The sequence below is a fragment of the Chlorocebus sabaeus genome, chromosome 22 (genome assembly GCF_047675955.1).
Source record: "Chlorocebus sabaeus isolate Y175 chromosome 22, mChlSab1.0.hap1, whole genome shotgun sequence".
Lineage (NCBI taxonomy): Eukaryota > Metazoa > Chordata > Mammalia > Primates > Cercopithecidae > Chlorocebus > Chlorocebus sabaeus.
In genome coordinates this window covers 90,625,925-90,642,980 of record NC_132925.1, presented here as the reverse complement: position 1 = coordinate 90,642,980, position 17,056 = coordinate 90,625,925, and the positions used below count along the sequence as shown (strand labels likewise).

At 49.1% G+C, this 17,056-nt stretch overlaps 1 protein-coding gene and 1 pseudogene across 1 annotated transcript; one reads left to right on the top strand and one right to left on the bottom strand.

The window, feature by feature from the left end:
* On the bottom strand, positions 1–16,736 carry CIMIP7 (ciliary microtubule inner protein 7). Its single transcript, XM_073010191.1, has 4 exons — positions 16,623–16,736; positions 14,909–15,022; positions 849–905; positions 1–419 (listed from the first exon to the last, which is right to left on the bottom strand). The coding sequence occupies exons 1-4, from the start codon at positions 16,647–16,649 to the stop codon at positions 3–5; spliced, it is 615 nt and encodes a 204-aa protein (XP_072866292.1). The 5' UTR covers positions 16,650–16,736; the 3' UTR covers positions 1–2.
* LOC119625898 (cytochrome c oxidase subunit 6A1, mitochondrial pseudogene) lies at positions 5,598–6,252 on the top strand (annotated as a pseudogene).
* Positions 16,737–17,056: the final 320 nt, after the last annotated feature.

The following is a 17,056-nucleotide window of genomic DNA, read 5'->3' as shown; positions in this document are numbered from 1 at the left end:
TGTCAGCTGTCCTTGTTTAATGCTCTGGACCAGTTTAGACACTCAGAGACCCCAGCATGAAGGTAGTGCTGCAGCAGCTTGGGTCTTGGGATCACTGGGAGGTCAGGCAGTATGTCTGTGACTGGCGCCTGGGGCCCTACCTTGTAACTGCCACAGTGGCCACCCCAGGATGGGTAGCAGAAGTTCTGCTGGTAGGTGGTCCTGGCATGGGAAGGCTGGACCTGCACAAAGTGGACGAGGCGCTGGGGAAGGCCACTGAGTCCTGGGCCTGGTCGGAAATCAGCCTGGTAAGAAGATTCCAGGGGCCCTTGCTGGCGCAACTCTATCTCACAGGGTGCCCAGCGCAGAAAGGTGTGCCGCTGCCACAGGCGCTCCAGGTCCTTCCGCCTTCCAATTCCCTGCAGCAGGCAGTAGGGGCCCTCCTCAACGGTACGGGCCATTGGCCCATATTCCTGGCACCAAGCACCTTCTTGGACCCCTCCTAACCCCAAGTCTGCTTGGTGATGCCTGTCCTAGGCCGGGCTGTCTTGGCCTGTACCCTGGCCTCCTTGGCCTGTCTCCCCAGTGATGTCTTTCATTCTAAGGTGAAGCACCCAGAAAGTTAGTGGCCCACAGGATACTTGCACATTGTCTGGCAAGCTGGCAGAGGAAACCAACATAGAGATGTCTCTGTTTGGGGGAATAGGCTGTTTCCCAGAGGAAAAAGTTTGTGGGGGAAGATAGCCACTCCTCTGCCTTCATAAGGAGCCCTCCCTCAGTGTCATCCCCTCCACCCTACCACCTGCTCTGTCCAGACTTCAACTTAGGCTGGGGGACTGCTTGCCATTCTTCCTCTCTTCGGCACTCACTTTGTCAAAGGAAGTACGGTTGTCATGCTTGGAGAAGAAGTGTTGCTGCGCCGGCTCCTTGAAAGATAGTGAGAAAGAAAGTGAATAGAGAAAATGATGCTTATTTACCTGCCCTTACCCGGATCACTGCCTCAGGGTCCCTAATGGAGGGAAGTCGCCAGGAGCCACTGCCCCTAAGCTGCTAAACTGCCAACAGACAGAGGACAGAGACTAATTAAAGCAACACTTCAGTCCTGGGATATCTCAACCTGGGACTTTCCCTGAAGCAGAAGACCGTGGAACCCTTATTGAGGAGGGTCCTCAATAAGGAGGCATCTGCCAGGACATCCTCCCATCAGGGGAGCAGTGGCTGAGTTTCAAGCTGGGCCTTAACTCTGATTGCCCAGCACTTGAGTCCTCTCCTCCCCCACATCCACACTTACTCCCCCATCAACATATCCAGACTCTTGGCCCTAAATGCCATCTGAAAACTGGAATTTCTATCTCCAGTTCAAATTTTCTCCTGAACTCTGGGCTCAGTAGAGAACTGCCTACTCCACATCTCCGTGTAAATGCCCAATTGGGCATCTTCAAACATATGACTGAACTTTGGGTCGTCCCAGACACACTCCACCTACAGCCTCCCCCAGCTCAGACTACGGCAGCCAGATCCTGTCAAACACCTTGAGTCCCCTTGATTCTCTTCTGTCATACCCCACATTGAATGTGCTAGTATCCTGTTGATACTGTGGTCAAAATGTGCCCAGGACCAGGCCACGTCTCAGCATGCCCACTATTTTCCCCGATCCAAGCCACGTTCCTCTCTTGCCTGAATTTTTTTTTTTTTTTTTTTTTTTTTTTTTTTTTTTTTTGAGACAGAGTCTCGCTCTGTCGCCCAGGCTGGAGTGCAGTGGCATGATCTCGGCTCACTGCAAGCTCCGTCTCCTGGGTTCAGGCCATTCTCCCACCTCAGCCTCCCGAGTAGCTGGGTCTAAGGCGCCTGCCATGGCTCCTGGCTAATTTTTTGTATTTTTAGTAGAGACGGGGTTTCACCGTGGTCTCGATCTCCTGACCTTGTGATCCACCCGCCTCAGCCTCCCAAAGTGCTAGGATTACAGGCGTGAGCCACCGCACCTGGCCTCTTGCCTGAATTATTGCAAGAGCTTCCTGCCTGGTGTCCCTGCTTTCAAACTTGCCCCTCCCGTCTGTTGTCCACTTAGCAGCCAGCATAATTCTGTTAGTACATAAATGAGAGCACATCTCATTTGCTGAAAATTCACAACAGTTCCTCCTATTTGTGGTAGCCAAAGTCATCATAGTGGTCTGTGAGACCCACACGATATTGGTCCTTCTGTTACCTCCAGCCACACTGATTTCCCCACTGCTACTCAGACATACCAGGTGCTCCCACTTAGGGCTTTGCACCACCTGTTCCTTCTCCTGGCCAGATAATTCCCTCACACCTCCCTCTTCCTTCCTTGAGCACTAGGCCAATGGTTCCATCGCTCTAACCATGCATTTTTCACCTGCTAACATACTATATTATTCTATATGATGTTCCCCCCACCGATGAGAACATCGCATGCCCCGCCATTAGAACATAAGCTTCTTGTGGGCAAAGGTAGTCTGTCTTGCTCATATCTATAACTCCAGCACTGCTCAATAAATGTTGCTGTTAAATCAATAAACCGGCAGGGCACGGTGGCTCACACCTGTAATCCCAGCACTTTGGGAGGCCGAGGCAGGTGAATCACCTGAGGTCAGAAGTTTGAGACCAGCCTGGCCAACATACTGAAACCCCGTTTCTACTAAAAATACAAAAATTAGGCTGGGTGTGGTGGCTTACGCCTGTAATCCCAGCACTTTGGGAGGCTGAGGCGGGCAGATCACTTGAGGTCAGAGTTCAAGATCGACCTGGCCAACATGGTGAAACCCCGTCTCTACTAAAACACGCAAAAAAATTAGCTGGGTGTGGTGATGTCTGGCAGCTACTGAGGAGACTGAAGTGGGATAGTTGTTTAAACCTGGGAGGCAGAGGTTGCAGCGAGCCGAGATCGTGCCATTGCACTCCAGCCTGGGCGACAGGAAAAAAAAAAAAAAAATTAATGAACAGGGACAGAAGGTCCTGGCCCCAGGGAATTTACTTTGGCTCAGTTGGAGCTAGAGCCTTGCTCCACTCCCAGGCAGAGAAAGACCATCTTTTAGGCCTCCAGGCTTCAGCAGGAATCTGTCCCAAGACCACCTTCTTGCCTTTGTGACTGGCTTCTGCCCTCCTGCTGTAGTTTCTCCTGCTGTAGACCTGAAGTGGCCAGATCTGGTGAGGTCAGGCTTGGCTGGCTTGGGAGTATAGGTAATGGCTGACAGCAGGTCCCCAGATAAAATCCATTCTAGGCCGGGCGCGGTGACTCAAGCCTGTAATCCCAGCACTTTGGGAGGCCGAGACGGGCAGATCACGAGGTCGGGAGATTGAGACCATCCTGGCTAACACGGTGAAACCCCGTCTCTACTAAAAAAATACAAAAAACTGGCCGGGCGAGGTGGCAGGTGCCTGTAGTCCCACTACTCGGGAGGCTGAGGCAGGAGAATGGCCTAAACCCGGGAGGCGGAGCTTGCAGTGAGCCAAGATCCGGCCACTGCACTCCAGCCTGGGCGACAGAGCAAGACTCTGTCTCAAAAAAAAAAATATCCATTCTAGATCCGTGAGCCAGAATCTTCAGGGTAGAGCTTATTGTATGTGTATTTAAGAGTTCCCTTTTTAGAACCGCCTGCCTTAGACAGTCTGATGGTAGTCTTCAAGCAGAATGAAAACTCCAAGAAGGTGGGAAGCTTTCATTCCTCAAAATGCAAGCTGAGGCTGGGCACAATGGCTCACGCCTATAATCCCAGCAGTTTGGGCGCAGAGGCAGGTAGATCACTTGAGTCCAAGAGTTCGAGACCAGCCTGGCCGCATGGTGAAACCTCGTCTCTACTAAAAATACAAAAATTAGCTAGGTGTGGCGGCGGGTGCCTGTGATCCCAGCTACCTGGGAGGCCGAGGCAGGAGAATTGCTTGAACTTGGGTGGCAGAGGTTGCAGTGAGCTGAAATCTCGTCACTGCACTCCAGCCTCGGCAACAGAGAGAGACTCCAAAAAAAAAAAAGCAAGCTGAGGCCGAGTGCAGTGGCTCACACCCATAATCCCAGGACTTTGAGAGGCCAAGGAGGAAGGATTGCTTGAGCCCAGGAGTTCAAGACCAGCCCGGGCAGCATGGCAAGGCTCCCAGATACTGTCGCTACAAAAAATAAAAAAAATACCAGGCGTGGTGTTGCATACCTGTGGTCCCAGCAACTAATAAGGCTGAAGTGGAAGGATCACGTGAGCTTAAGAGGTCAAGGGTGCAGCCAGGTGCAGTGGCTCATGCCTGTAATCCCAGCACTTCAGGAGGCTGAGGCGGGTGGATCACGAGGTCAGGAGATTTACCATCCTGGCTAACACAGTGAAACCCCGTCTCTACTAAAAAATAGAAAAAATTAGCTGGGCGTGGTGGCGGGCACCTGTAGTCCCAGCTACTCGGGAGGCTGAGGCAGGAGAATGGTGTGAACCTGGGAGGTGGAGCTTGCAGTGAGCCAAGATTGAGCCACTGCACTCCAGCCTGGGTGACAGAGCAAGACTCTGTCTCAAAAAAAAAAAAAAGAGATCAAGAGTGCAATGAGCCATGATCGTGCCACTGCAAACCAAGCTACAGACTGGGAGAAAATATTTATAAACCATATATCCAACAGACGACTAGAAAATATAAGGAACCCTCTCAACTCAACAGTAAAATCACAGTCTAATTAGAAAATTGGCAAACATGAAGACATCTAACCAAAGAAGATATACAGATGACAAATAACACATGAAAAGATATTCTTCATTAAACATCAGGGAAATGCAAATTAAAACCACAACAAAATATCACTACACATCTATCAGAATGGCTCCAGTTGAAAATAGAGACAACACCAGGTATTGGTGAGAATGCAGAGAAACCAGATCATTCATGCATTGCTGGTGGGAATATAAAATGATAAAGCCACTCTCGAAAACAGTTTGGCAGTTTCTTTTAAAAACTAAACATGTGGGGCCGGGCGCGGTGGCTCACGCCTGTAATCCCAGCACTTTGGGAGGCCGAGGCGGGCGGATCACAAGGTCAGGAGATCGAGACCATGGTGAAACCCCGTCTCTACTAAAAATAGAAAAAATTAGCCGGGCGCAGTGGCGGGCGCCTGTAGTCCCAGCTACTCGGGAGGCTGAGGCAGGAGAATGGCGTGAACCCGGGAGGCGGAGCTTGCAGTGAGCTGAGATTGCGCCACTGCACTCCAGCCTGGGCGACAGAGCGAGACTCCGTCTCAAAAAAAAAAAAAAAAACTAAACATGTGGCCGGGCGCGGTGGCTCAAGCCTGTAGTCCCAGCACTTTGGGAGGCCGAGACGGGCGGATCACGAGGTCAGGAGATCGAGACCATCCTGGCTAACACGGTGAAACCCTGTCTCTACTAAAAAATACAAAAAAAAAAAAAAAACTAGCCGGGCGAGGTGGCGGGTGCTTGTAGTCCCAGCTACTCGGGAGGCTGAGGCAGGAGAATGGTGTAAACCCGGGAGGCGGAGCTTGCAGTGAGCTGAGATCCGGCCACTGCACTCCAGCCTGGGCGACAGAGCGAGACTCTGCCTCAAAAAATAAATAAATAAATAAATAAATAAATAATAATTAAAAAAAAAAAACTAAACATGTGGAGTAGTCCAGGTCGAAAATGGCGGCAGTTGGTGTGTCCTGGGTTTCTTGGCTGCTGGGTCAGTCTGGCCCACAGCTGGGGTGGCCTATGTTGAGTGGCGCCTGTGGCAAAGAGGGATCAGCTCGCATGTGGAAGACCCTCACCTTCTTCGTCGCGCTCCCCGGGGTGGCAGTCAGCATGCTGAATGTGTACCTGAAGTCACACCACGGAGAGCACGAGAGACCCGAGTTCATCGCCTACCCTCATCTCCGCATCAGGACCAAGCCGTTTCCCTGGGGAGATGGTAACCATACTCTATTCCATAACCCTCAGGTGAATCCACTTCCAACTGGCTACGAAGATGAATAAAGAGAATCTGGACCACTACCTGGGCACCAGGGACCACAGCACTGGTTTGGACCATTACTCTGCACATGGATCAGAAAAAGTATACGGGACCTTAAGCTCATCTTCTTGTATCAAATGACGACTGGTATACTGGTCTTCCATCCCTTTGCTTGTGGCAGGAGATGGCTTAAATAAATAACTTAAACTTAAAAACAAACAAACAGACAAAAACTAAACATGTGGCCGGGAGTGGTGGCTCATGCCTGTAATCCCAGCACTTTGGGAGGCCGAGGTAGGTGAATCACGAGGTCAGGAGTTCAACACCAGCCTGGCCAAGATGGTGAAACCCCGTCTCCACTAAAAAATACAAAAAAAAAAAAAAAAAAAAAAAAAAATTAGCCAGGCGTGGTGGCAGCCTCCTGTAATCCCAGCTACTTGGGAGGCTGAGGCAGGAGAATTGCTTGAACCTGGGAGGCGGAGGTTGCAGTGAGCCAAGATGGTGCCACTGCACTACAGCCTGGGTTACAGAGCGAGACTCCATCTCAAAAAACAAACAAACAAAACAACAACAACAACAACAAAAATACTAAACATGCAGCCAGCCTCGGTGGCTCATATTTGTAATTCCAGCATTTTGGTAGGCTGAGGTGGGTGGATTACCTGAGGTCAGGAGTTTAAGACCAGCCTGGCCAACATGGTGAAACCCTGTCTTTACTAAAAATACAAAAATTAGCCAGCCGTGGTGGCACACACCTGTAATCCTAGTTACTCAGGAGGCTGAGACAGGAGAACTGCTTGAGCCTGGGAGGCGGAGGTTGCAGTAAGCTGCGATTGTGCCATTGTACTCCAGCCTGGCCGACAGAGCGAGACTCTGTCTCAAAACAAAACAAAACAAAACAAAACAATAACACTAAACATGCAACTACTACGTGACCCAGCAATTGTATTCCTGGGCATTTATCCCAGAGAGACAAAAACTTACGTTCAACCAAAAATTTATACACAAATATTCTTAAAAGCTTTACTTGTATGAGCCAAAAACTGGAATCAGGTCAGATATCCTTTAACAGATGAATGATTAAACAAACTGGTAAGTTGGTACCAAGGAATACTACTCAGTAATGAAAATAAATGTACTATTGATACACACAATAGTTTGGATGAATCTCTTTTTTTTTTTTTTTGAGACGGAGTCTTGCTCTGTCCCCCTGGCTGGAGTGCAGTGGCACTATCTCAGCTCACTGCAAGCTCCGCCTCCCGGGATCATGCCATTCTCCTGCCTCAGCCACCTAAGTAGCTGGGACTACAGGCGCCCGCCACCACGCCTGGCTAATTTTTTTGTATTTTTAGTAGAGACGGGGTTTCACCATGTTAGCCAGGATGGTCTCGATCTCCTGACCTTGTGATCTGCCCGCCTCGGCCCCCCAAAGTGCTGGGATTACAAGTGTGAGCCACCGCACCCGGCCTAATTTGGATGAATCTCTAGGAAATTATGCTGCAAAAATAGTCTCCAAAGGGTGCATATTGTATTATTCTATTTACACAACTGTTTTTGAGACAGGGTCTCACTTTGTTGCCAGGCTGGAGTTTGGTGACACAATCATGGCTCACTTCAGCCTTGACCTCCTGGGCTCAAGCAATCCTTCTACCTCAGCCTCCCGAGTAGCTGGTACCACAGGTGCGTGCCACCATGCCTGACTAATTGTTTAACTGTTTTTTAGAGATGAGTTCTCATTATGTTGCCCAGGCTGATCTTGAACTCTTGGGCTCAAGCAATCCTCCTGCCTTGGCCTCCCGAAAGTGCTGGGATTAGAGGCATGAGCCACTGTGCCCAGCTTTATATAACATTTTAATTTAATTTAATTATATTTTTGCCAGGTGCGGTGGCTCAAGCTTGTAATCCCAGCACTTTGGGAGGCTGAGATGGGTGGATCACGAGGTCAAGAGATCGAGACCATCCTGGCTAACACGGTGAAACCCCGTCTCTACTAAAAAATACAAAAAACTATCCGGGCGCGGTGGTGGGCGCCTGTAGTCCCAGCTACTCAGGAGGCTGAGGCAGGAGAATGGCATGAACCCGGGAGGCGGAGCTTGCAGTGAGCCGAGATCACACCACTGCACTCCAGCCTGGGCAACAAAGACAGACTCTGTCTCAAAAAAATAAAATAAAATAAAATAAAATAATAATTTTTTTGAGACGGAGTCTCACTGTGTCGCCCAGGCTAGAGTGCAGTGGCTTGATTTTGGCTTGCCACAACCTCCACCTCCCAGGTTCAAGAGCTTCTTATGCCTCAGCCTCCCAAGTAGCTGGGATGACAGGCATGTGCCACGACACTGACTAATTTTTGTATTTTTACCAGAGACAGAGTTTCACCATATTGCCCTGGTTGGTCTCGAACTCCTGACCTCCAGCAGTCTGCTGCCTTGGCTTCCCAAAGTGTTGGGATTACAGGCATGACCCACTGCAACTGGCCTATGCAATTTTTTTTTTTTTGAGATGGAGTCTTGCTCTGTCACTTGGGCTGGAGTGCAGTGGCGTGATCTTGGCACACCACAACCTCCGCCTCCCAGTTCAAGCGATTCTCCTGCCTCAGCTTCCTGAGTAGCTGTGATTACAGGCGTGAGCCACCAAGCTCAGCTAAATTTTTTTTTTTTTTTGAGACGGAGTCTCGCTCTGTCGCCCAGGCTGGAGTGCAGTGGCGTGATCTCGGCTCACTGCAAGCTCCGCCTCCTGGGTTCACGCCATTCTCCTGCCTCAGCCTCCCGAGTAGCTGGGACTACAGGCGCCTGCCACCAAGCCCAGCTAATTTTTTTGTGGTTTTAGTAGAGATGGGGTTTCACCGTGTTAGCCAAGATGGTCTCGATCTCCTGACCTCATGATCCGCCCACCTCGGCCTCCCAAAGTGCTGGGATTACAAGCATGAGCCACCGCGCCCAGCCTAATTTTTTGTATTTTTAGTAGAGATAAGGTTTCACTATGTTGGCCAGGCTGGTCTCGAACTCCTGGCCTTAAGCGATCCACCCACCTTGGCCTCCCAAAGTGCTGGGATTACAGAGGTGAGCCACTGCGCCCTGTCTGTAACATTTTTAAGTGACAAAATTTTAGAAATGGGAGATTGATTTAGAAATGGAGGCTGGGCGCGGTGGCTCACGCCTGTAATCCCAGAACTTTGGGAGGCTGAGACGGGTGGATCATGAGGTCAGGAGATCGAGACCATCCTGGCTAACACAATGAAACCCTGTGTCTACTAAAAAATAAATAAATAAATAAATAAATAAATAAATAAATAAATAAAATTAGCCAGACGTGGTGGCGGGTGCCTGTAGTCCCAGCTACTCGGGAGGCTGAGGCAGGAGAATGGCGTGAACCCGGGAGGCTGCGCTTGCAGTGAGCCAAGGTAGCACCACTGCACTCCAGCCTGGGTGAAAGAGTGAGACTCTATCTTAAAAAAAAAAAAAAAAAAGAAGTGGGGGCCAGGCACAGTGGCTCACGCCTGTAACTTTGTGGGGCCAAGGCAGGTGGATCACCTGAGTTCAGGAGTTCAAGACCAGCCTGACCAACATGGAAAAACCCCGTCTCTCCTAAAAATACAAAATTACCCGGGTGTGGTGGTGCATACCTGTACTCCCAGCTACTCAGGAGGCTGAGGCAGGAGAATCACTTGAACCCAGGAGGCAGAGGTTGCAGTGAGCCGAGATCATGACACTGCACTCCAGCTTAGGTGACAGAACAACACTCTTGTCTTAAAGAAAAAAAAAAAAAATTACATAGACCAGGCGGGGTGACTCACACCTGTAATCCTGACACTTTGGGAAGCTGAGGCAGGCAGATCGCCCTAGGTCAGGAGATTGAGACCAACCAGGGCAATATGGCAAGACCCTGTCTCTACTAAAAATACAAAAAAATTAGCTGGACACAGTGGTGGGCACTTGTAATCCCAGCTACTCGGGAGGCTGAGGCGGGAGATTTGCTTGAACCTGGGGGGCAGAGGTTTCAGTGAGCCGAGATCACACCATTGCACTCCAGCCCGGGCAACAAGAGCGAAACTTGAAAAAAAACAAAAACAAAAACAGAGCAGCACCAGGGATCCCTTGTGATGTTGGTCTACCACCACAGTCAACTGTGGTGTTAGATACACAAAACTACATTGGCGATAACATTTTAAAGCTCTTTTTTTTTTTCGAGACAGTGTGTCATATTGTTGCCCGGGCTGAAGTACAGTGGCTTGATCTCAGTCTACTGCAACCTCTGCCTCCTGGGTTCAAGCTGTTCTCCTGCCTCAGCCTCCCAAGTAGCTTGGATTACAGGTGCCTGCCACCATGCCCTGCCAATTTTTTGTGTTTTTAGTAGAGATGGGGTTTCACTATGTTGGCCAGTCTCAAACTCCTGGCCTCATGATCCGCCCACCTAAACCTCCCAAAGTGCTAGGCGCCCAGCTAAAATTTTATAGCTCTTTTTTTTTGTTTGTTTGTTTTTTCTTTTTTTTGAGACAGAGTTTTGCTGTTGTTGCCCAGGCTGGAGTACAATGGAGCAATCTTGGCTCACCACAACCTCTGCCTCCTGGGTTCAAGTGATTCTCCTGCCTCAGCCTCCCAAGTAGCTGGGATTACAGGCCTGTGCCACCACCCCCGCTAATTCTGTATTTTTAATAGAAATGGGGTTTCTCCATGTTGGTCAGGGTGGTCTTGAACTCCTGACCTCAGGTGATCTGCCCGCCTTGGCATCCCAAAGTGCTGGGATTGCAGGTGTGAGCCACCACGCCCGGCAAATTTTATAGCTCTTTTTTTTTTTTTTTTTTGAGATAGAGTCTCGCTCTGTCGTCCAGTCTAGAGTGCAGTGTCGCCATCTCGGCTCACTGCAAGCTCCGCCTCCTGGGTTCACTCCATTCTCCTGCCTCAGCCTCCTTAGTAGCTGGGACTACAGGTGCCCGCCACCATGCCTGGCTAATTTTTTGTATTTTTTAGTAGAGACGGGGTTTCACCATGTTAGCCAGGATGGTCTTGATCTCCTAACCTTGTGATCCGCCCGCCTCGGCCTCCCAAATGCTGGGATTACAGGCGTGAGCCACCGCGCCCTGCCTATAGCCACTGTGCCCAGCCTATAGCTCTTAATACACACACACACACACACACACACACTCACACACACGTACAAGTAAAACTAGGGAAATTTGAATGAACCTTAGTGATTATATCAATCAATGTCAATGTCCTGGTTGTGATATTATACCATAGCTTTGCAAGATGTTACCATTGAAGGTAACCAGGCAAAGTGTAGAAGAAATCTCTATTATTTTTTACAACTGCTTATGAATTGATAATTATTTCAATGAAAGTTTCAATTAAAATCTAGGAGTCTGGGGCAAGTTTCAATTGACCCCCAAATTTCTCCCGTGTCTATCCTCAGCTACCAAATTGCACTTAGCCCTAGAATGTATATGTCTTTCCTGTCGGAGGCACCTCTGACTGGAAATTCACTATTCCTATAGTGGCAGGATAATTTATTGATGCCCAGTGAGTTTTGTTCTCTCAAAACTGGGAGCTTGGTGAGAAGCACAATCATTTCCTCTCTACCCAGGCAATTCTGGGTATTCTTGCCCTGCAAAGAATGATCACTAGCATCTTTGTTTCTTAATCATTCAAGGCTCCTTTTCCATCGAGGTGGTAAAATCCATGGTTTCTGAACAGGTAGAGCTAGGATTGGGATTCCATCTTAAGAAGCCTTGGAAGAGAGGTGGGTTTCCTTGGAAGGGGCAGTATTTGCATGTGGTAGGGCTAAGGGCCCCTGTGCAGGCTGGGCAGTCTGCACTAAGAGAGGAGGCTCCTTGGTAAACTGAGGGATGGGATGGCAGCAGGGGCCTAGCAATCATGGCAGTGCAGGTGAAGAAACTGCACCCAACCAGACAGAACTCTTGTCCAACCTGAGGAACTAAGAGGACCAGAATTATATTTCCCAAGAATCAGGCAGTTGAAGGCTGGAAAGAGATTAATCTGCTTTAGAAGAAAAAATGAAAAAAAAGAAAAAATAACTTTCTTGCATCTGTATGTGATGGACAAAAATTTTACAAACCAAAGGAGAGTGGATGCTACATCTTAGAAAGGCTTTAAACAATAGCTAGAATCTGCCTGTAATCCCAGCACTTTGGGAGGCCGAGGTAGGCAGATCACAAGGTCAGGAAATTGAGACCATCCTGGCTAATACTGTGAAACCCCGTCTCTACTAAAAATACAAAAAAATTAGCCAGGCATGGTGGTGGGTACCTGTAGTCCCAGCTACTTGGGAGACTGAGGCAGGAGAATGGTGTGAACCTGGGAGGCAGAGCTTGCAGTGAGCAGAGATCGAGCCACTGCACTCCAGACTGGGCGACAGAGTAAGACTCTGTCTCAAAAAAAAAAAAAAAAGAAAAAAACGATACCTAGAATCTGCCAGCTGAAACCTGGTACCTCTCAGTCAATGCAAAATGAAAATGTGCAACTTCTCTGAGCAATCCTATTAATTAAAACAACTTTAGACCTAGGAAGAACCATGAGATTTGACATTTATATAACCTGAATCCAAGACACAGATTACGCTACTTGGGGCTGCTGCTAATGCTAGTAAATTTTTTGTGTAGAAAATCCTTACAATGATCTGCAGCCAAAACATGTCCCTTACATGTCTGTTTCTGAGGAATGAGTTTGTTTTTTTTTTTTTTTGAGACAGAGTCTTGCTCTGTCGCCCAGGCTGGAGTGCAGTGGCCAGATCTCAGCTCACTGCAAGCTCTGCCTCCCGGGTTTAAGCCATTCTCCTGCCTCAGCCTCCCGAGTAGCTGGGACTACAGGTGCCCGCCACCTCGTCCGGCTAGTTTTTTGTATTTTTTTAGTAGACACGGGGTTTCATCGTGTTAGCCAGGATGGTCTCGATCTCCTGACCTCATGATCCGCCCGTCTCGGCCTCCCAAAGTGCTGGGATTACAGGCTTGAGCCACCGTGCCCGGCCTCTGAGGAATGAGTTTACCAGATTGATAGGATGTTCCAATCTCTGGGAGGAGAGCTGCCACTGAGGGCAATGACAAACATACAACAGGAAGTCTCTGGGTTGCTTCTCTTTCTGTACTTCCCACATCCCATCAGTCTCAAAAGGGAGGTGGCCCTGGATGGACAGTCTGGAGCTGCATCTGGGCCTGGCTTGGTAGGCTGTAGCAGGCAGCCCTTGCAAGTGCATATGCTGAGGAAGTTCAGTTTCCGTAAAATAGCAGCCTCCAGGACCCTAGTCTCAGCCCGGGAAAGCAATTCATAGAAAATCCAGATGGCAGATCAAATAGGACCTGGCAAAAGGCTGGGAAGCAAGAAGGTGCAGTGGGTGGTACCTGTTTCAGGCACCCCTTCACGTCCCTCTGGGCCTTCCTCTACCCAGTTGTTGCTCTGGAGGCTGACCTGACTGCACTCAACACTACGCTCCCTTTGTTCTGGCCACCAGGGAGCCCTGGGAGGAGATGGAGGAAAAGAGAGAGGAAGTGTTTCTTCTCTTGGCTCCCTCCTAGGCCACTTCCCACCTGGCTATGTCTCTCTACCTAGGATTACTGCTCCTGTCAGGGTGACCCTTTCCATACCTTTATCTCCTTCTCGATTCTAGAAGCCATGCCTCCCCCTTGTCCCTTTTGCTCAGTGGTAATAACTACTTGGTTGCTACCAGCCTGTGGGACTGCCTTTATCTGAGGTTGTCACAAGCAATCCTTTGTAAACATAACCTTCTGAGTTCTGCTGAGTATGCTTTTTACTATTATGACTCTGATTTTTTTATTTTATTTCATTTTTTCAGACCGAGTCTCACTCTGTCACCCAGGCTGGAGTGTGGTGGTGCCATCTTGGTTCATTGCAACTTCTGCCTCCCGGGTTCAAGCAATTCTTTCTACCTCAGCCTCCTGAGTAGCTGGGAGGGATTACAGGTGTGCACCACCATGCCCGGTTTAATTTTTTTTTTTTTTTTTTTTTTTGAGACGGAGTTTTGCTCTTATTGCCCAGGCTGGAATGCAATGGCACTATCTGATCTTGGCTCACTGCAACCTCCACCTCCTGGGTTCAAGCCAGCCTCCTGCCTCAGCCTCCTGAGTAGCTGGGATTACAGGCATGTGCCACCAAGCCAGGCTAATTCTGTATTTTTAGTAGAGATTGGGTTTCTCCATATTGGTCAGGCTGGTCTTGAACTATCAACCTCAGGTGATCCACCCCAGTGCTGGGATTACAGGCGTGAGCTACTGTGCCTGGCCTATTTTTTTTTGTATTTTTAGTAAAGATGGAGTTTCACCATGTTGGACAGACTGGTTTCGAGCTCTTGACCTCAAGTGATCCACCTGCCTCGGCCTCCCGAAGTGCTAGGATTACACGCGTGAGCCACCTTGCCCAGCCATGACCCTGATTTATGATACACGGTGCCCCTTCCTTGTCTCCAGGCCTGTAAGTAGTAAAGGGCCTATGGCCCTGTATCCCTTTCCTGTTCTCCAGAAGCCTGTTATAGCCACTCCAGGCTACCTGTGCCATCACTCCTTTCCAGTATTCCCTGGCCAAATGTGTAGGCCTGTACCCAGCTGCCTCCTGTACTACTTCCCTGACCAGAGGAGGCCTCCTACTAATTTCCAAGGCCCTGGACTGTGAAGCTGGCTGTGGGATGGACCATGGGCTTTCTTAGCATTAAGGAATCTGAATGTGAAGGTAGTTGTCAGCAAAACTCAAAGCTTACTTCCTGGGTTCTAGAGGCTGTCTGCCTGTAGCTACCCACCCCAGCTAGGCCCTTACCCTTTGTCCATCTAGAAAGGGTAGTGAGCAAGACGGTTCAGTTTGGCACTCACTCTTTTCTACCCTGTCTGTAGGGGAAAGATCTGACATCTCAGAGAAGAAAGGTAAAGCTCGTCCCAGGGATAGGTGTCAATACAGCCATGGAAGGGATGGGATGATGCTCTTGGGTTCTGAGAGAGGCAAGAACTGGTCCAGTCACCCCCACTGCCTTCAGGTCTGCCTTGTACCTGACATCGCTGCAGGAACACTGCTGGAGGCTGGGGCTTGGCTGCAAGGCGGTATTCTCTAGCACTTTCACTCTTGAATTGGCTTCTGTAGTGCCCATAGAAGCCATTGTTGTGCTATAACAAGACAGGAATGAGGATAACTCACTAAAATCTCGATCATGAGTCCTAGACCTCAGGGCCCCAACTGAGGGTTCCAGAAAAGCCAGACCAGAAGCCCCTTCTGGAAGTTCCTGACAGAATAGAAAGAATCTAAGGAATTAGGACACTCCTGGAGATGGGCCAGTATAGAAGTGTCTTCATCCATCATTGGGACAGTTGAACTCAGCTGTAATGACCCACTTGGGCTATGCATGTGTAGGGAAGGAGTGCCATTCATTCAGAGGAGAGAGTTGTGGGCAGGGCCACTGATCAGGGGTGTGGTCCTTCCCTAAAGAGCCAGAGAAGAAATCCCCTTTGTTGTTCTCCCCACAGGTTTTTTTTTTTTTTTTTTTTTTTTTGAGACAGAGCCTTGCTCTGTTGCCCAGGCTGGAGTACGGTGGCACAACCTCAGCTCACAGCAACTTCTGACTCCCAGGTTCAAGGCATTCTCTTGCCTCAGCCTCCCAAGTACGTGGGACTACAGGCGCCCACTACCATGCCAGGCTGATTTTTTTTTTTTTTTTTTTTTGAGACGGAGTCTTGCTGTGTCACCAGGCTGGAGTGCAGTGGTGTGATCTCAGTTCGCTGCAACCTCTGCCTCCCTGGTTCAATCAATTCTCCTGCTTCAGCCTCCCGAGTAGCTGGGATTACAGGTGCCCACCACCACACTCGGCTAATTTTTGTATTTTTAGTAGAGACAGAGTTCCACCATGTTGGCCAGGCTGGTCTCGAACTCCTGACCTCGTGATCTGCCCACCTTGGCCTCCCAAAGTGCTGGGATTACAGGCATGAGCCACCACGCCTGGCCTGGAGAAGATTTCAGAGAGAGGAACTGTCAGGAGACAGAAATAAGCAACTATGAGAGGTTCAAGAAAGGGGCTGTACTGTGCTGATGTCATTACGTGGACACTCTGTGGATGATCATGTCTGGGAATTCCTATGGCCCAACCTCTTTGTCCTAAGTTCTCCCTGGAGAGGATGGGTGTGTCTGGCCCTCTACAGTTATAACCCTGAGCAGAAGAGCCCGTCCTAAGCCTGCCCTCTGGCCATGACAATGGGCTATTTAACAGGACTAGAAAGCCTCATATCTTTCCATCCAAAGACATGGATCACTTTGTCTGTCTATCCTTCTCTGTCAGGAACCCCTCACTCTCTATTCAGGTTAGTTCAACAGTATTTATTGAACCTTTATTGTCTTCCAGGCATGGGGCTGAGCATGGGAAATACAGATGGACAAAAACACAGTATTTGCCCTCAAAATGTTTCCAGACTAGAGAGCAGCCAAACTCCAAAAGTTTGAGTGGCTCAAACAATTAACTAGGAATAAATGGGGTGGCTAGAGGACTAGGAGTTTCCACTAGCTTGCAGGAGACCATGATGCATGGAAGGGGGCAAAGTGTTAGGAAGACTAGGCAGCCTCCAGGGGTGACCTCAAGATGGTGGAGAGGAAGTGGGAAGCTCAGGGTCCTATTCCAGGTTAGATGCCAGATGAAAACCTCTTCACTGTCATGACTCAGTCAGATTTTGGGTACAATCAGAGGGCCGGGGCCAGGATTAACATAAAGTGCACTCTTACCCAGGAGCCTACTAACGCACTTTGCATCTTTCCAAGAAGGGAGCAGAAAAGGCAAACTTCCCTCTTGTCTTTTTGGAGGATGTCTTCAGGAAAGAGAATCTCTGGAGGTCAATTCTTTTGTTGCTTAGTGACAAGGGAAGGTTGTGACTGCATAATGCTGCTGCTGTTTGTTGAGGTAGCACATGGCCTGTTGCCCTTTGTCCTTGCTGCCCGAGTTCTTCTCTTTGAGAAAAACCTGCCCCTTGGCATTAACAGCCTGAAAGAGCCCTTATGTATAGAAACACACAGGGCTCCATGGTAGAGTCTAATGGATTCGCAGCCAATGAAATATTCAAAGAACATTTTAAATGCGGGCAAATCCTGCATTGAAAAACCTATGCATTCGTATTGCCAGGAATATAAATTTAGAAAGCATTCCATGGAGTCAGAAGAAA

Coding starts and splice junctions, on each gene's coding strand:
- CIMIP7 (XM_073010191.1), bottom strand. CDS start 16,649: ATGCAAAGTGCGTTAGTAGGCTCCTGG. Junction 906..14,908: donor TGTTCCTGCAGCGATGTCAG/GTACAAGGCAGA, acceptor CTATCTTTCAAG/GAGCCGGCGCAGCAACACTT. Junction 420..848: donor ACCGTACTTCCTTTGACAAA/GTGAGTGCCGAA, acceptor ACCGTTGAGGAG/GGCCCCTACTGCCTGCTGCA.